Source organism: Xiphophorus hellerii, chromosome 7 (genome assembly GCF_003331165.1).
Source record: "Xiphophorus hellerii strain 12219 chromosome 7, Xiphophorus_hellerii-4.1, whole genome shotgun sequence".
In the NCBI taxonomy this organism is placed as follows: Eukaryota; Metazoa; Chordata; class Actinopteri; order Cyprinodontiformes; family Poeciliidae; genus Xiphophorus; species Xiphophorus hellerii.
Window position 1 is genome coordinate 23,558,076 of NC_045678.1, and position 20,344 is coordinate 23,578,419.

The window sequence follows — 20,344 nt, forward strand, 5'->3', positions numbered from 1 at the left end:
ATTATGTTTCTTTTTTTTATTGTGTTCTGAACCAAAGGTATTAGAGTACTACTAAAGTAGTACTCTAATACGTCCCTAAAACGTCCCTTCTCCAAATATAAATTGGTGTTCACTTAAAATAAAGCAGAGAGGCTAATGTTTTAAGTTTAAGATCCTGAGTGGCCTAAAATTCTTTCACGTTCCAAACTGTTTCATGTTTGCATGACTGTTTTGGTTTTATGACTAAAGCTGGGAGATTCAGCTGAACTTAATGTTTGGTTTATGATTTTAAAATGCATACTAGTAGAGGAAGTGTGATTTACAACTGTCACTTCATGACTCACAGGGCACCTGCGGGCGGTGGGATGGAAAAAAGGGTGCCTCCACTGAGATATGTTTAAAAAAAAAAAAAAAGATCAGTTTCCCCAACTGGGGGAAGATAAGAAAACAGTTTTACCAGATATTATTTTGGGGGTTTGGATCTCCACAAAGCCCTTTTTGGTGAGGGTGTCTCTGAAGAGCTGGCAGACTCCTGACTGCAGGCGGAAGATGGCCTGGCTGGTGGTCGTCTTTGGGAGGAAACACACACATACATACACACGCATAAAACATTGAACCACAAGCAGAGCAGCGTTACCACACACGGAGTGATTCATTGGACTCATTACCCAATCGTAACAGATGTGCAAAAACAAGATTGCCAGTTTTTTTAGTTGTTTTTTTTTTTTTTTTTTTTATCTTGCACCTCCCGTCTGCACGAAGGTTGAAGCATTTATTTGCTGGCAAGGGCGAGACCTGCATCAGAGCCCGGTGGGAGCTCCGGGAATGCAAAACCTATCATTATCAATGTAAATGCTGACAGCGAGGTAGGGAAGATTACTGTTAAAAATTAACCCCCAAAACCAAAATGTGTAACAGTTGAGTAAAATAAGCAGACAGAAACATAAAAGTACACTCCCTAAAACCCTTTGACTCATCTCAGATTACCACAAAACCTCTACAGTTTACTGGCCTACGACTACAGTTATTACATGTCAAAAGGAAAGAAACTGTTGCTACCAAGTCTCATCTGTACCGACGGCCTAAATTTGTATAGACATCATGACTACTTTTTGACAAAAAAGTGAAAAGTGATAGCGTGCGAGTACTGGCCAACTTGTAACTCTACAGACGACGCTTCAGGGATGTCTGACTGAAATCTGAAGCATCAGCGAGAACAATTGGTAAAAAGAAGAAGTGAAAAAGATATAAAACTTCCCTGAGAATTTTTATCAACACCTTTGCAAAGCTGCGAAGCAGAATGCCTCTGACTCATTTTTGCTGTGCGTCATACGTTTGGGCCCAACCTTTCTTTTAATCTGGGAAAAAAAATCTGCGAAAAGCCAGTCTGAGTGAGGCCACGCTTAAACCTTCGAAAGCGCTTCCTGTTTACAGCAAGTCTGCAGTGAGAAGGTGCGATGGGGGATATGTAGGTAGCAGTTGGTCCCCTAAACTGGCAGCTCTTCTGATGCTGCGGTAACTTATAAGAAGCACCTGAATATCACCATCACTTACGACTCAAGAGGCAAACTCTACGGTATAGAAACCCAGCTGCGGTGGTGAGATACCACAGACGGGTTTCAAGGTCCAAAATTTAAATTTATGGTTAAGTGCGGTTTCAGGCCCACGTTGCAAGACGAGCATAGAATTCATCTTGTGGGAATTTTTTTTGCCCTTACTATAGTAAACAATGACAAACAAACTCCAAAATGGTTAAATACTGTTAATACTGAAATTTGATCGTAATAAAAATTTCTAAAGTTAATCCAACAACTTAGTTTTGCTTTTAAAGTCTTTGGCAAATGTGAAATACCTTAGAGAAATTATAAAACCAGCTCCAGAGAACTGCAGAACACCTAACTATGCAATGACCTGCATTGCATAGTTAAACTTCTGCATTTTATATTGTGACATATTAACAGATAAAAAGTAGTGCTGCAAAATATATAGGAAGTTTATTTTCTTTGGATAAAATCTCAATATCTTAAAGAAATGCAAAGTTATTGGTGAATTACACAACTATCACATTCATGCTCACTTTGCCAGGGAGACATTTGGTAACACTTGTTGTTTAAAACAGCAGAAAAATGTTTTAAGACGGCACTGAGATGTTTCAACTTTTCAATTAAATCATGCATTTGGGGAAAAAACGATATATTTATTTTTTCCAACATTCTGGGTAGATTGCTCACTATAGAGGGTCAATTTTTGCAATGTACCATTAACACATTCACCAATGACATTACAAATTGTATGTTTTCTTGAAGACTCTTGTTGAAAGTTACCATGTCCTTGCAACCATTATATTTAAGCAGAAATTTACCATTATAGTTTATTTTCAAAACTTGCATGTTGTGATGAGGTGAGAGACAGTTTTGCTCTCATAGTATAACTACAACAACAACAAAAAAATCTTTTTGCCCAACATCTGGTCAACTCAGTTTCATTTACAGAATCATTCTGGAACTTTAAATTGCTTATATTTTTTCAGTTTGATACACTTCTCTTTCAACAGAGTTCCTGTATGTGAAGCTGTTTAAATTATCTCCATATGTTGCAGTTAAAGCATAAAATCAAATGAATTCAACCAACTTGTTATTTGTCACCCAATAGAGCACAGATGTCGCACTCCAGTCCTCGAGGGGAGGTGTCCTGCAGTTTTTAGATGTGCCACAGGTACAAAACACTGGAATGAAATGACTTAATTGCCTCCTCCTTGTGTAGATCAGTTCTCCAGAGCTTTGCTAATAACCTAATTATTATATTCAGGTTTGGTGCAGCAGAGGCACATCTAAAAGTTGCAGGACACCGGCTCTTGAGGACTGGAGTTTGACACCCCTGCAAGGAACTAGAAACAAAAATATACTTTAAAAATGTTAAATCTGCAATGCTGTTTAAAATTAACAATGGCACATCTAAAAAATTATGATGCAACAGTCAAACAGCAATCAGCGTACATATATTACTCAAAATGTTTTGTAATGCACTATTTCAGTCAAAAAATGTTTTTAATTTCTGTAGCTATTTGACACCAAATAACTCTGAACAGATTGCAAGTCCAAGCTTTATTGCACAAACTAAATTAACACAACTGAACTTTCTCTGCTTTTTATTGTACGAAGCACCTGATGTTAAAGTATCACATGAGAGAAGTTTCATAGAAACTCAACTATTCTTAGAGGAGCTTTATTGGTCCCTCATCGAGTGTTTATCTAGCAGAGTGGGAACCGCTTTATAGCTTCACCGGGCCCTTAAGTGTACAAGTGATGACAGACCCTCGTCTGTGAGCTTCAAGTGTTACAGAAACAGGTGTTGTTGTGAGCCTTTAGAGCGCCGTGTCTCTGTGCTGTGGTGTTGCTGCCTTCCTGCCAGTCGTATCATCCATACATATCAAAACAATGCGAGACTCGGCGGCTGTGTGCCTTCTGCTGCTCATATAGATTTAGCACATCTCCCACACAACGCGGCAGCATGCTAAATCACAGATGAACGTTTTTTCTTCTAAGGTGCAGTGGTTTGCTCAGTCGTTTTGAAGTTATTAGGTAGTTTGCGTTCTGTTTGATCTAAAGTACCGCGCTTCAATGCTATGGCAGTTTTAGCTTAACCTGTAAAGTCTGAATGAAGACGTTTCTAAATTTAGACGACGGAATGTAAAAGATAAGCTTTGAATGGCGTTGCTTGAATTTTTTACTGAAAAAGACACGGCATCAAGCATGCTTTTAGGAATGTAAACTGAGATTTTCCTTTTCCTTCACCGAGAGTCACTTTTAGGATAAGATCCACCAACTGATAGTTTTGACACCTTTCTGTTGTCTCTTACCCTGAGGTCAATCACCCTGTTGTCCAGTCTGGTATCCTGGTTAACAGTGGCTCTTCCTTCCTGAGGGGAAAAAACATTGTAACATCACAACCAAACATTCGACTTATGAAATATTCAAAAGAGCTGATCTGCTCTGCTCCTGTTCATTACACAGGGTGTTTGTATTCAGTGATGTGTAAATATTTTACAGGCTTTTTAAAGCTCACAAAGGGTTAAAACATAAGGAGTGTTGCATATCTGGATATGTTAGGATGTAAAACAAATAGGAACATTCTCAGCAAATTAGAAAAGTTACTTCATTCTACTAATTCAGTTAAACTCAAACATTCATTATACAGAGCATGATGTGTTTCAAATGTTCATCGGTGTTAATTTTGATGATCATGGCTTAGTTAATAAAGCTGAAAATTGACTTTTTTCCTGAAAACATAAACATTGCATATTGTGCAGTAAAAGTAAAACAGAAATCTCATATTATCACTAAACTGGAAACTACTTTTAACTTGAAAGTTATCCAGTAAGACGGTCATAACATCCTCCACAAGGAGGATACGGTGCCAGAAGTGTTTGCTAAAGAAGCTTGCTGGTCGCCGGCTTATCAATGTAATGTTTAGTGGAAGGAAAAAGTGTGATAGAAAAAAATTGAAGCAGGTTTTTATGAGCTTTATGCCATAAGCATCCAAAGAAGAAGAATTTAATTTTGATGATATTATAATTTGTCGAGAAACATAAATTAGCAACTGCAACAACAGAGATGTGCTAAGTAGTTTCTATTAATACATTCGAGGGAAAAAAGTAAATAAAAATCTGTCTAATTTTGTTTATATATTTGCATGCAAACATTTCTCTGTCCATTTCAACGCTATTAAAATGTCAAGAAAGCCATTAAAAGAAAATACCTCTTGTAAGTTTCTTTAAAAATTAAGTAAAAGAAATTCAAAATCAAGTGAGAAATTAGTTAGGGCAATCCAAAAATGTATTCCTATATAAAATAGAAAAGAAATATTCCTTTATTGTCCCAGTGTGTAATTTTAGCCATTTTAATTTTCCCACTGAGGTGACAACGCGGTGTGCTAAAGATGATTTGCGTCGTTTAAACGTCAGACTGAAAGCTGCCAGAGGACTTAAAAAAAGACTGCAGTAGCTAACAAGGGCTCATAAAGATTTAATAAGGCCTAAAAAATTTAAATCATCCTTTGCATTGTACAAAAACCATGAAAAAGATGTGAATATAAAGTAAGGATTGCAGCAAATTTCTCACTTAAGTTATTTTAGCTAAAGGAGCTAATACTAGCTATTAGGCGATAGAGTGACCAACTTCTTTCCCTTAGATAGAAAACAGATTTTTGTTAATATCTTCTGTTTAAATAAGAAAGCACTAATGTGCAAATAAATTATTTTCCCTGAGATAAATAAAACGTGACATCAATATATGAACAACTCTGAATAAACTGAGCACTGACATGTCCTAATATTTTCACGACTGTAAGAATGTCCGCACCAAGCACTATGGGAATGGAAATGGGAAACAAGGTCAGATGCAGATTCAACAACAAAAATGGTCAGCTGCTACGAAACATCTGCTGTTCAAGACAATAGGGAACCAATTCAGAAAAGGGAGAAATATAAAGAAAAACAAAAAAGTAAACATTTCATCACAGGCTAATGCTTCCAGGGTCATGTTGTGCTTCCTCAGAATGTCCTCTGGGGCGCGAGTTAACAGCCCATGTTGCTACATCCTGCCCCAGACAGCCTCATACAGTGGGGGAAAAGCGTTAGGCAGACAGTCAGAGCCGATCTGGCCTCGGTCTCTGGGGACGACAGGTGCTGCTACAACTGTGTGACTGACATGTTGAATCCCAACAGAAAACACCTGAGATCCTGCTGCAGATGTGAAATGTAGCTGGTGGATACAAACAGGTGTGTTCACTGCAACAAGGCACGACCCGTGTACATACAAGGACAAATTTGTTGACACCCCTGTTTGAAATGTGCTAAAAAGTCTTTAAAAATTTCACCCTTCACTTCAGTTTCATGCTGCGAAATACTGTAAATGGTTTCACCAAAGACATCAAAAATGGCATTTATGATACCCGCAACCATCCCTTCGCAATAAATAATTTCACCCTTGTTTCTTATTTTATTTTTTTAAGTTGACAAGAGTTTAAAAACAAGGAACTTCCAATTATGAAGTGATGTTTTTCTGTTACCCTCGGGTAGAAATGAAGCCTAGGCGCAAATTCAAACTGGAAGACTCTTTAGCCCCACCTGCATCATCCAGTCGGCGCGTCCCGCTCATCACCACCAACCTATCAACGCTGGACCAAGCCACGTCACGTCCAATCACCAACCAAGGCCCAGTTGATAAGGACCTCCATCCATGGCATCTTCCGCTTTCCAGCTGCGCTCAACCCTCCTCCACCCCTTCTCCACCTCCACTCTTCAGGCTCCCATCCTTCACCGACCCCCACCACCAGTGTCGGGTCCCGGGGGATGACATTCCTAACCTACATCGGGAATGCTCATCCGAGCTGATCGCAATTCACAGCTCAATGTCCTCAGCCGGGGCCCGAGCGCCAAAGAACTTTAAATTCATGCATGTCAATAAACCTTTTTAATCGCTGTTTTTCCGTCTGAGTCTCTCCAGATTGAAATATGCCGTGTCAGACGCCCGTTTTTCTTTAAAATGTCATACAACTTCCTCTGAAATGTGCTGGTCTAAATACGTCTAGAAACAGCTACAAGAAAAGAGCTGCTTTCCTAGTCCTCAAAACAGAGCTACAGTCAGAGAAACAAATAAAGTTCAAAACAACTGCAACAGGGACCAGAAACGGCTGTCAAAGCTTCTACGACAATCAGATGCTTTCTATGTACCATCTGTCCTAAAATAATAAATAAATAAATAAATAAATAAATAAATAAATAAATAAATAAATAAATAAAAACTGGAGTTTCAGAAACTCCAGTTAGTATACTTTAAGTAGAGTTTAAGTAGAATATAGTGTTCTGGTTGAACAATATAATTGAACTTTAATTAAATTAACATTTAATAAAAAATTAAATGAGCTTGTAGCCCAAAATAAAACAAAAAAAAAACCTCAAGGTAGGTTAGATGTAACACAAAGAATATACACTGTTGGATAAAGTGGAAGATATGCAACGACGTGGGCCTGCTTCTCTTCCAAAGGACATGGGATTATTCTGAGATGTGCATGGTGACATAAACTTCAAGTCAAAACCAAAACAGTTCAGATGCATTCAATAAACATCCTTCTCCAGCAGCAGAATTAAAGCCTATGGAAAACTTGTGGGATGGGCTGAAAACAGAGATCATAAGAGATAGGCTATCCTTGTATGCTTTAACCATGTGAAATCATATCACTAGAGATAAGAAGCAGCTTTTACAAATCATGTCAGAACAGCTGGTGCTTTAGTTCTGCACAACAGCAATATGTAACTAACTTTTTAACACAACTTGAATTTTTCCCCCACATTTGTCACAATGGAATGACATCATTCCTCAAAGTTTTCTCAAATAAAAATCTGAAAGGTTTGTATTCCAACCCCTCCTATATAAAACCACTTCTTGAAGCAATTGCAGTTCTTTTGACGTACACCTCTACCAGCTTACAGTCTAAGGTTTTTTTGTCCATTCTTGTTTGAGAAACGGCTCAAGTCACCTCACCTCCTCCCCATCTCCATCCGGCCTGACTGCGTCCTCCAGCTGCAGGGGGAGACGAGGCTCTGCCTGGCTGATGACAAAAATCTGAGAGGAAAAAAAAAAAACAAGTAAAAGAAAAGTAAGCTTAGCACAATAAAATGTCTAAAACAAAGCTGCAATGTTTACATAAGGGCTTAAGAAAATGGAAAGTACCTGACCTCCAGACATCTACGTCAAAGTGAAACCGAATAAGAAGTGACACCCCCCTCTGTTTATGTGAAAAACTGACTCCAGCTGACAAACGTGAGCGTTTATTGTGATCGGTTTGGTTATTATTTCAAGTGTAGAGCCTGAACACCTTGTCTCATAGCTTTGAAATTTTATTTCTCCACATCTGCTAGCACGAGGGTTACCTGGTCAATGATCCCAATCTGCTTGAACAATGAGTTTTAACAAAGAGGTAAACATTAGGTGCACTGTTTTGCCTACTCTAAGAGCAGCTGTGTGCTTCCTGTGAGGGGAGCTGTGTACCTGCCTGAACAAAATGAACTATAAAGGCCTAAAAGTCTGGATGCTTTTATGCTGCCAGGCAGGAAAGATGTACAACTTTGTGTGTTTATTTGGATGTGAAAGGGAACAGGGTGCATGAGAAGGCCTTGCAGGTGAGCTAACCCTCTCGATGTGGAGCTCCACGTCCTGCTGTGAACAGCTCTCGATCTTCTGCTCCACTTTCCTCACCATGGCCTCCACATCCACGATGCTCTCCTTCGTGATGCTGCAGAGTGAAAGCAACAAGCTGCACTTAGAAAACAAACTTCTGCGTCTGCATCGAAGCCACATCTCTGTTAAACTCTGACCTCAACCTGCAGACATGAAGGAAACCAAGCGTGTGGGACATGGGTGAGTGATTTCTGACTTGATTGTCCCATTTTTCTTCTCTTTTTCAATCATGCTGGAAATACAACTGTTGAAGTGACATTTGCAGAAAAGTGAAGAGGTATTTCAGATGCCACGTGCACTTGTGGCTTTCATATCAAAACCACCTTCCCCTATTCCTCCCGCTGCTTTAATCAGCAGGCTGCAATGACATGTACAATTTTTCTACAAGCTCATTTAGAACAAAATACAGATGGCTCAGGTAGTTTGAGGGAAAATATTTGTTCAAATTTAGACTATTTGTAATTAATCATAATAAATAAAAAATGTTAAAATATATTTTGGGTCATTTCTGTTAATTTCAGGGGTCGCGTTAACAGAATAATTTCTGTATTTGAACAGAAAATTACTGAAAAATCTGAAGGCCTGTAGCAAAGAAAGATACACAAACAACAGGGAAAACTGCAGCCTGGAGATTATTGTAAACCAAAGTCCATTTGATAGATTTACAAGGTGTGGACTGCAGCAGTAGTGAGTGCTTCAAGAATCACTAGATGCAGACACCATTGTGTTAAGTCAATCCTGAATTAGTGACATCTGATCTAAGCATCTTACCTGGGCTAAGGAGTGAAAGCAATGGATTATGGCTGAAATTTTGTGCTGCATTTGAAAATCAAGATCCCAAACTCTAAAAGAAGAGAGGATGGGCAAGGATTTTAAGTTGCTTAAGATCCGGTTTGATGTTTCTACAGACAGCGAAGATTTGGGGAGCCTTGTGATCAGCTGGTGTTGGTCCACTTTAGACTTTAGTTACATGGAGATGCCATTAAACTAGTCTGACCTAAACTTCACCGGGTTTCTCTCAGGTAGGTGAGAGAAAGCTGAACCAAAAATCCAGTCAAGCTTAAAGCAACTTGGGCTTTCCGTTTTGCTGTATTTTTACAGCATTCAATGCAAAAGGAGTCCTAAGAAATATTCAGTGCATCTACTATACAGTATATGGACATGCTTATAAGTAAGGGTATTATAATCTTGTTTAACTGGTATTCAGTACTATAATTTTATGAGAAATACATTTTGTATTTTGTTTATCTGAGAAGCATAATAAAAAAAGAGTAAAAATAAATGTTTGAAATATGTTATCAGTGATTCATCTGTTTAATGAACCTATAATATAAGACGTTACCTTTCCAGATAGAATAATGGAAATACATTAACCTTATGATGACAGTCTAATTTATTGACAAACACCTCCATCTACTCGATACTGATCAACTCCAAATAACAACTCTACCCTACGCAAGATTAACAGCAGATCATGCAAACAACTGAAGAACAGATTTAAAAAGCAGAAGTAGAAATCAAACAAAAGGTATGGAGAGTTTGTCAAATTCTCAGAAGCTGAAAAGAAGAGACTGTCACTCAATTATAACACCTAACGTAAGGAAGAGGATGTTTTCAGTCTTCAGAATCATGCAGAAGTCGTCTAACTTCCTGCACCAACAACTACCTGAGAAAGAACTGATCATCACTGATAAGATTATATGTTGTTTTTATTAATCAAATTCATCTTTAACCTTCTGATAATCAAATAATTTTGAACTTAAACCACTAATTGTTTAAAAATTCAAAGTTTTAATTTTCAAATAACAAAATTCAGAGTTTAATAGTTTTAAGTGTGCATAGAATAAAACAAAAGCATCAAGGTGAGGAACTGCATCATATTTCAGGATGTAGGAAGTACACAGCTATACAACAAAATCATCTGGGTTTTGTTCCCATTGTGATCATTTTCCTGTCCTACATTAAATTTAAAGTAAATATGGAGAAAGGCCATTTTTTATTTTTACTTGATCTTTGTTGGTTTCAAAACCAACGCCTGGCCCCTAGATTCAAGCTGGTGGAAACTCAGTGTACCGTGTTAGAAAAGCAAAACACCCCCCTGCTTGCCAAACAGCGCCGGGCCAGATGGGAGACCTGCTGTAATCCGTCACTCCTCCTCATTAAAAAGCAGTAATGAGGGACTGAACGCCGGGGCACTGCTGTCCCTTCAGCCCCGCGACAGCTGCCGCCATAGTCCTTCCCATCCAGGAGGAGATCAGTAAAATAAATAAATCCCCTACATTAATGACCGTCTTAAGCTCGCCCCCAAAGACTCTGAGGATACACGACACATAACTGACATCACCGCATGGAAATGAGATGGAAAAGAAGAGAGATGAACTTGAGTAAATGACCCAAGGAAAACCAAGATGGTGCGATTCTTCAACCTGACAAAAACTGACCACGACATGGGTTCAGTACTTGTGGGTCGTCTCCAATCACTTTAAGAATTTTGAGGAAAATACTTTTGATTCGACTAATCCAAGTCTGAAGCCGTGGTTTAAAACTGAGGGAAAAAAGTGGTCTGCTAAATACATATCGAAGGTCACGCTCCGGCCTCAACTACTGATGAATTATCTTGGAGTCTTGATCTAATTAACTGGAGCTTGTCTGTAGAAATGTGAGCGCTGATCTTTTATACTATGGTTTTAAAAAAAGATTAAAAGTGAAGCTCGTGATTACCCGCTCTGTTGGCTTCACAAACCCTTTACATGTGGTCATGAGATACTGAGTACTACTATAATAACCACATAACTTATAAAGGCAGTTCAAATGTGATGTATCTGTAGGGAGGCTGGGCTCACCCTGAGAGCTGAGGTGTTTTCACACTGGATAGTCTGGTACACTGTGATTGATTGAGGACTAAAGCCATCACATTTGCTATATTTTGGGCTGGTGTGGTTCTGTATCCAACAAACCAAACCCTTTGAAAAATCTGTTTCACCTCACCTGTGGTGGCGCTGTACCAAGAATCACTGAAGAAAACAACATGAAAACCTCTGAAGAAAACATGAACGCAATTTCTTTCTTCACAAAATGTAAACAAAAATGGACTGGCAGTTGTAGAATTTATATTTTGTCCTTGGTTAAAGACCATGGCCCATTTCTCTTGCTAGCATTAGAGTCTTGTTATTGTTTTTGGTTGCATTTACCCCAAATGCCCTCCTCTATAGTCTACTTTCTGCTTTTGGGAAAGTCTCTAGCGTTGAACTCATTAGCGATCTTCAAGCAGTAATTTGTAGAGGACTCCTGCTTCTAATAAAGAATTAGGAGGTCTAATTCTATAGAAAGAAAACTAAACTACAGTAGAGTATGGGTTGAATTGGGAACTTCACATTCAGCTCCGCTTCGCTGGCAGTAGAGTAGAGATTGCAGAGCTTCTGGAGCTCTTGATTAAACTGTGTGTGAGAAGAGGATGTCCTGGACATGGGATAAATGAAAGGCGACTTCCCACTATGATGCCACCTTTGGCCTCTGTATGATTATGAGAGGATTTCCTTTTAATCTGGGTTCCCACTCAGCTTGTCAATCATCAAACCACAGCACGTGAAACTAGATGAGGAGGGTAGAAACCCACTAGTTGTGTTCTGAGAAGCGGTAAAGTTTAGTAAAAACATGTTGCTTTGACAACCGTGTCGTCACTTTCACTTGCTCCGTTGCTAGGTGCCAAGTTTTGCAACACAAACCAACTGTCATGCCACAAACATTGCAGAAGTAGATTGAGGAACCGTGATACGTAAGAGTTGCAGATACACCCGAAACCTAAATAAATGCTTGGGGAAATACAGTACAATAAGCTTTGATAAGAAGAGTAATATTTAACTTTATACTACTGACCTCTAGTAGATTTAACTTATCTTAGATATCTTTTGGTTATCTAGCTTAACCAACCCTTACTATCAAGATCTTTCTGAACAGTAATATGCTGTTTGCTATCTACTTTATCTTTTCTCACAGGTGATGGGTTTTTTTCCCAGTAAAAAATGAACAGGAGGGCAAATGTTAGGCAAAGTTTTCTAAGCCCAAGATCTCTTTCCCATGAAGATCATTTTATGATTGAAGATGAAATGCTTTTACAGACAGAAGAGAGACAATTATTCAGGAGTCTGAAGACATTTTTTTCTCTCTAGTGTTTTCAGAGATGGGTTTCTGTGATTTAACACGACAACAAAGAGCAAACTAAGTTCATGGCCGTGAGAACCATCAGTTATTTTGCAGAGTCACTAATCCCACATGATGGCAAAGTGCAGCCCAAAGGTCATCTAAAGAGGAACTGCAACAAACATCAGGAGTTTGAGCCATATGCTCAAGCTGACGTCAACACTCCAGTCTGAGCATCAGTAGGTTCACCATCATAATTACAGTGTGAATCACTAAATAGCAGAACAAACTATAGAGGATCCATATAAAACATGGATGTGGTAAGCATATCTTGGATGTAAAGTATGTGTAGAGGGACTGCTAAATTAAAAAAATAAATAAATCAAGTAAATTGTCATTTATTAACTAAAAATGCTGAAATTACACATCTTCTTAATTCTTTTTGAGTTCCTGCCTAGCAACAAATTTCTGTCAAATACTGGTTTTGTTTTACATATAATCCATACATCTGTACTACTAAATTCAAAGGAACACAATATTCGATTGTGGTAGCCTTGTGTCATGTAGATTTTTTTCTTTCTTTTTTTTATGGATGACATGTCTTGTAAAAGGAGATAAAAATAAAGACTATTCAATAAACGGTTTAGATCCTAAACATAAAATCAAATGTCTGCTGGAAGACTTATGTGTTAGCATCACAGTGAGTCCAGGCATACATGTAAATTAATTAAAAAAATGTTAAAGAAAATTTTATTTTGGCATAACTTAGCCAACATCAAACTAATACTTGTTGGATGACAAGATGTTCACAGTCTTTGAAGCTCTGCAACAAAACAGTGGGGCTTGTTAGAAATTCAAAAAAAAAAAAAAAAAAATTTCCATGGGGAAATTAAATGTTGATGCAGCTCATAATTTTCCTCAGAGTTGTTGCAGATGCTGACGGCCGTGTGCAGGAAGGATCTTCTATAGAGGTCTGTATTACAACTGAGTCTAAAAAAGCTTCTGATTGAAGCCAGTCGGCTGTTGCACAACAGTCTCAAGAAGAGAATGCTCAGAATAAATTATTTCATTTAACACTAAATAATTCTATGAATATAATTGTGCGTTTTAGCAAAGCTTTAGGTTAGCCTTTGCATACTTATGCAGTCGGGTGTTTGTGCTTTTTAATGTTTCATTTTCATCCGACTGTCAGAAGAATAGATTACTAAAATAATTGCTAGTTGCAGTCTTACTTGTTTATACCACTGAAGTTATAACTCTTGTTAATTTTCTCAACAGTTTAACCAAGCCTTTATTTCCTTTTGCTAAAATATATAGAGCAATAGTCTGGTAATATTATTGCATACATTGAGCAAATGGTGAATATTAATGGAAGTGAAGATTATGCAGGTAATGCATCCTAAAATCTATAGGACTTTTACTTGATTTTAAGAAAGGCCCCTGTAAATAGATGCTTAAAGTTTCTTTGAAATGTTTGGTATTTCTTGATCTTTCGTTGCTTATTTTAAAAATAACCAGTGAGAGAAAAAGAGGCCAGGAAGGCCAGCTCAGATCACAGTGAAGATGTCAGAACCTGCAGAGCTTATGAGGCAACTGTCTGAAACAGTTACAAAGCTCAACATGTTCTGTAAGCAGACTTGACTCTGCTCTATCTGAACTGTCTGGCTAACTGCCTTTACTCAGAGTATTTTACTTTCTACCATTTGAATGGCTTCCTGCAAGAATGGCACAGCATACAAACCTAGGGAGGTGCTTTTGAACTGAGCTATGGTCACATCTTAAACGGTGTTTGTTATTGCAATACCTGAATTGCCAAAGCCGAGCATCAACTGCCTTTTTCATGTGGTCGATTACAGCCGTGGGTGTCACCGTTGTACTAATTTGGCAACATCCACAGAAAAGCCATTAACGTTGCATATAATAATTAAGGTCTCACACGTGAAATTCACTAAGTACAGGGCGTAAAAAAATGCTTGTTTTGAAATCAATGTGCTGCATATTTCAGCACGTGCATGATTTTTATCATGCAGCATTTTTCTATCTAATTCAAGCTCCCATTACGAGTTATTCTATAATCAAGCTCTTAAGTGAACCTCTAATGTGAGCCTCAGTCAGCGCGATTGTGTCCCTTCCTCCGTCCTCGGAAAATTGCTTTCATTCATAGACTAGCAGTAATGGGCTACAATTTAGCTGTTAAAATGACTAATGATGTTTTGCACTTAAGTGTGGCTTCCACACCGTTGTATCTGCCATCTTAACAGGAAGTGCTCCATTAAAAACTGCGTCGTATTCCACCCTGTTAAAAGCCAGCCTCAGCTGTCATGTGAAAAATGACTGATTGCCAACCCCCTCCTCCTCTCATGGTTTAGAATGTGTGAAAATGGACCAGCGAACGATTAGAGCCCAGGATTTTCCCACCATTGTCTGCACCGGCTGACAGGAAAAACAGTCTCGGTACTCACTTTGCGGCAAACTTGACCATCTGCTTGCTGGCACGATCTCCCACTGCGACCAGCGCCTGCACGTTGAACTGCTGCTGACGCAGGACCAAGAAGCATTGCTTCCCTGCAAAAGCAAAGCAACAACAATAGGTGGTGCAGGCCTAACAGACTTATCACAAAAAAGAAAAACACTTAGTTGGAAGCAGGGTTGGTTTGCTGAGTGAAATAAAAAGGAACACTGGATCCTGCAGCTGCAGAGGGTCAAACATTTGCAAACAAAGCCTTGTGTTTGAACAGCACTTTGTGGAGAAAGTCTGATAGCTACCTTAAAGTCAAACACACACCTTGGAAGAGTGTAAACAAACAAGCTCACAAAACCTCAGGTCTGCACATAGAAGGACCACCCAGATACTTTGATGTTTGCTGGGTGAGAGAAAGAGGGGAGTGGTGGGGATAGCACCGATGCCAAAGTCCCACCAAAAAACAAACCTCATTCCACACCGAATCAGGATGTTGGTCTGCTCACACGGACATCCCACAGCGAGCACGGAGAATTAAAACACAAGTGGATAGGAAGCAACTCTTGACCCTGGAAGTTATCTTGAAAGGAAATAGTCAAAAAATACAATAATAGGTTTGTTTATGATGTCAGTAGGTTTGTTTGTGATGACAGGTTTAGCCGAGCAGAAAAAAGGTGGGGTGTTTAATGCCGAGGAGTAACAAAGTCAAGCTTAGACATTGTATTCAAACTCAAAAGCTCCAAGGCTGTCAGTTGCTGCAACTGAGTTATCTGATCTTCCTGTTGGCAGTGATAAGCCAGTCTGAGAATGATATTAGAAAACACCCTCAGACTGTCAAACTGCTTGACCAGGAGAGGGTGGGAAAAGGGAAAATTGTAGGCAAATAATGGGACAAGTCCAATTCAACATAAATTCTGTTTGGTTTGAGATCTCAAAAGTTTTTGCTTTTTTAATGGTTTTAATGGCTTCTTTTAAAAAGTATTCATACCCCTTCAATCGTTACATATTATAATATTAATCCACCAATAGTGACGTTCAATAACGCATAATTTTCAAAAGTTAGGTGTGCTTCTGTATTAAGACTCTTCACTCTGATACCTGTAAATATAATCAAGCACAATGAATTGCCTTCAGAAGTCACCTTATTAGTAAACAGTCCATCTTTCTGTAATTTAATCATCCTAAAATGGAAAGGGCAAGGCAAAGCTGAAAACCTACTTGGCTGTCCACCTAAACAAGTTTAGGGAAGGAAAGCATTAATCAGAGAAGCAGCCAAAAGGTTCATGCCAACTCTATAGAGAAGCTGCAGAGATGCAGAGATCAGGTAGGAAAAATCAGTCAAACTATTGTTCTTGAACTGCACCTTAATTTGACCTCTATGGAAGAATGCCCACACAAAAGTCATTGTTGAAGGAATGCAGGGTTTCCCCCTGTGTATTATAAGCCTGGCAGCCCGCCATGGTTTACGCTGGTTTTATATTATTATATAATTTTTTTTAGTATTATTTTTCCGGTTACACGATGCATCAAACCGTGTCAAATGCTTTGTCCACTTAGTCTGCCAGAGTCAATACGCATGGCTGGGTGGAGATCTGAGAAACTCGTCCCATAAACTTGAGCAACCAAAACAGTTTCTGTGACGCTTATTAAAAACTCAACCAACATGAAATGGAAGAGCTACAAAAACCCCATGAGCAGCATTGAATTAAATCTCCCATTGTGCAGCTTTTTTAACTCATCATGCAGGTTTGGTCCAAGACTTTATGAGGCCTTGAGCAGAATTTGATTTAGGATCACCTTTTGATGCTAAAAACAGCTTCTGTGTTAAATTTAGTGAATTCTGGGAGAGGGGGAGTAGTTTAATTGGCCATCCTAAAAAGCAATAAGTTATAATTGCAGTTTACTAATTTGTATTTGTGAACAAATAGAGCTCAAATTCAAAGATTAAACTCATAGCATCAGATTGTTGCTATGGTAACAAAACAAACTAACTATGAATATGGTTCTTTTAATACCAAAACACTGTGCACCCCCTCGGTGCCCGGACAACTGGGCTTAGCAAGTTTTCTGGGGGAAACTCTGGGAATGCAATAAGTACCGGTAGTAACATTTTCAGGTTGCCACCACCCATGTAGGTGAATACAGCAAACATGTGGGAGGTGTTTGGGTCAAATGAGACTTTTTGGTGTTGAAATAACCATCAGTGGAGACAAAAAAAGGCTCTGTTAGAGGAAACATGTTAAAAAATGTATTGTAGGCTGCAGAAGAGTTGAGGCTCACTAAACTAAAAATACAGCCAGAACTTCAGTGGAATGATTTAGATCAAACTGTATTCATATGTTGAAATTGTCCAAAACTTGGGAACTGATGTTCATAGACACATTCCATTCAGTCTGGCAAGTGTCGAGGTAATTTGCCCAGAATTGGCAGACATTTCCATTCCTAGACGAGCGAAGCTGTCAGAGACATCCCAAAGAGGACTTGCAGCTGTAAATGCAGCACAAACTGGTTCTACAAAATGTTGAGTCCAGAGAAAAACACACTTTATATTGTTATTTGCAAAACACTTATTTTTCCTGTATTTCACAACCTTGTATTACTTTCTCTTCATTTATGCATCAATTAAAAGTTCAAACAGTTTTAATACTTTTTGCATTATGTAGATAGCAGTGGGTGGTAAAAGTTAGTATTAAAGCTAAGGGGAGTGATGTCAGTTGTTGAGGTCATAAGAAATCCAAGAAGTCCACATCACTGTCGGCTGCCTCTGCTGTTTGATGTTGAACTAAAAGGAGAGCTGTGGAGGAAAATGGCTCAGGGGCAGATGATTTAGTCTGCAGAGTATAGGACACCAAGGATAAGCACAGGGGGGGCATCTCAGCCTGGCTCTTTGTATGCTCTGATATAAAAGGTGAACAAAGCGCCCAGAGGCAAAGGAGTGATCTCACCTTTGGCTCGGCTGGTGTGGACCCGGGCACGCAACCAGATCAGCTGGTCAACTTTCTGTGGAGTAAGGTCTTCGACTCGGACCAATGCCCTGTCTGGATCAAATAGACATACAAATTTTTCATTAGTTCAAAGAACTCCCCAACTTTTGAGCAAAAAAATAATAATCTCCCTCGACTATCCTTCATACTCCCAAAGGTAGAACAAAATGTGAAGAAGCAAGCGTGTGCTTGTGGTGAAACAGGCAGTAAAACTGCTCAAATTACAGGCATGCCTAATAAATAAGACACAGTAGAAGAGCTGCTGAAAGCTGTCTAAAATTTGGCTATTCTCCCTGGGCTTTATGACAAATTGAGTCTAGTTTCACTTGTATCACTCTAAGGCATGCTTACTGCTGATAATCATGCAGAGACACTAAAGAAAGAGCTGCCCCTTTGGCTGAGAACTCTCCGTCAACTCTCCCGCTCCCCAACCCCTCCCGCTTCGTCCCTATGGCTGAACTTAGCATGCAGGTGAGGGAGGGAGGCCCCACTTTGTCTGTTGCCACTGATGCTGAAAGAATATGCAGACAGATGGACGGCAGCAACAGGTCTGTCTGCTGCTTTCCCCATCTAGGGAGTTCTCAAACACAGGCAGTTTGATGAATTATCTCTGGTATCGATGAAATTGCTACTAGAGGTGTTGTTTTGTGATGTTTATCATAAGCCTGTTTAATCAGTTTGCTTGACTGGAATACTTCTAGCTCTACTACCATGCTGTAAGAGTTCATGCAGAAAAACAGGTTGAAACACTCTTACAGCATGTACAAACAGCTGCACAACCTGTATTTCTCAACAAGTGTAGATGAAACGTGTGGAACAATAACTGGTAATTTCCTCATGTCTTTGTAATGAGTGTGTAAACTTTGTAATGTCACCTTGGTAACAAACAGCAATGGAAATTAGCACTTAGAGATTTAAAGTAGTACAGTGCATCTCTCCTATTGTGGTTAATACATCTTGTACATTGTCCCCGTTTTAAATAAATAAATCATACAACCTTTAAATGCAAATACATACATGCTCTTAAATATTTTCACATTTTGTTGAATGTATTTTATCCAGATTTTGTGATAAACCAAAATAAAGGGGTTTATTACAAAGTAGAAGCAAAAAAACTATATCGTTTTCAACTTTATTTATTCTTTTGTTGGACCAGAGACGGTTCTAGACTAAGTTTAGGTAGGGCAGAGGTAGAGTCAGTGAACTTTGATCCAGAACCGCACAGCTATCTGGGGGATCTAGGCAGAGGAGAAAGGTTTTAGCCTCTCAACCTCTCATGTCGAGGGAAGCCAGGTTTGTGGCATCAACTAACTCACTCTTTGGTTACCTAGCAACAACCTGCTTGGCAACATGTAGTTTCAAGTTGCCCCAAACTTTGGTTACCTAGCAACAACCTGTTGAGTAACTAGCGCAGTAGCAGTTTCAGGTTCTGCCACTTTGCCTCATAATTGGGGTGAAAACAGAAGATAAATCAGAACAGGTCATGCTACCAGTTTGATAGTATTTCAAATATATAAACAAAAAACTAATCAATGATTATCAAAATTGAGAATTATTATGAAATGCCTGTATCATGATGGGTTTTCCAGCCATATCGTCCAGCCCTACGTTGTCTTCAGGTACTTTCTACTACTTTCAAATACTGCAGGGGTGCCCAAAGTCGGTCCTCGAGGGCCGGCATCCTGCATATTTTAGTTCTCTCCCTGGTGGAAGTAACACCAGGGAGAGAACATTGACATACTTTTCAGCAGGTCAATGTTCTTCTTAGGCCTTCTAATGAGCCATAATTTGATCTAGGTGCGTTAAACCAGGGAGAGAACAAAAACATGCAGGATGCCGGCCCTCGAGGACTGACTTTGGGCACCCCTGAAATACTGTGTGATTCTTGAATTGTTCAGAGAAGGGCTCAGGGTATTGGGATCTGATGAACAGTTCTCCTTTGTTAAAAAGTATTTCCATTTCAGGTTGACAAACTGTTCATATTTGTATTTGCAATAAAATGTTAAAGACATTGTATATTTCTCTTCCATTGCACAAACATGCACTTTGTGTTTGTCAATTACATAAAATTCCAATGAAATAAATTGAAGTTTCTGGTGAATGTGAAAAGGTTACAGGAACATGTATACTTTGTAGAGACATTGGATTTCTGTTGAATAAATTAAAAGTGGACCTTTTCTACCTTACCAAAGACTGTGAAATCATCTGCTAGACATCAGGCTAAAAAAGCAAAATAACATACAGATTTGAATGACGGTGAAAAAAACACAGTATTTAGAGATATGCATAAAACTACTATTTATTTTTGGATTCCGTCAATCAGCTTATTAAATTGATGATTTATCAGTGTTTTTATTCATTGTGAGGGTTTAGATGTGCTGGTGAGTCGAGGTAGCTCCGATACCAACCAAGTTTTTGCTGCGATTGCACCATAGCCGACACCCCATATCGGTCCTTGGCAAAGTCCTTCAAAAAGACAACAAAACACATTTTAGTACATAATGCTATCACAGTTGAGACAGTTTTTTCACTTTGTTGTA

At 38.9% G+C, this 20,344-nt stretch overlaps 1 protein-coding gene across 1 annotated transcript in view; it reads right to left on the reverse strand.

Moving 5' to 3' along the window:
- Window positions 1-20,344, reverse strand: part of dars1 (aspartyl-tRNA synthetase 1) — a 41,397-nt gene that overhangs the window by 12,516 nt on the left and 8,537 nt on the right. Inside the window, exons 4-10 of the mRNA XM_032566919.1 lie at window positions 20,213-20,270; window positions 17,766-17,858; window positions 14,822-14,924; window positions 8,172-8,274; window positions 7,524-7,604; window positions 3,839-3,898; window positions 437-548 (exon numbers count right to left, since the gene is read on the reverse strand). Of these exons, the coding sequence (XP_032422810.1) occupies window positions 437-548; window positions 3,839-3,898; window positions 7,524-7,604; window positions 8,172-8,274; window positions 14,822-14,924; window positions 17,766-17,858; window positions 20,213-20,270 (610 nt within the window). The remainder of the gene's footprint in view (window positions 1-436; window positions 549-3,838; window positions 3,899-7,523; window positions 7,605-8,171; window positions 8,275-14,821; window positions 14,925-17,765; window positions 17,859-20,212; window positions 20,271-20,344) is intronic.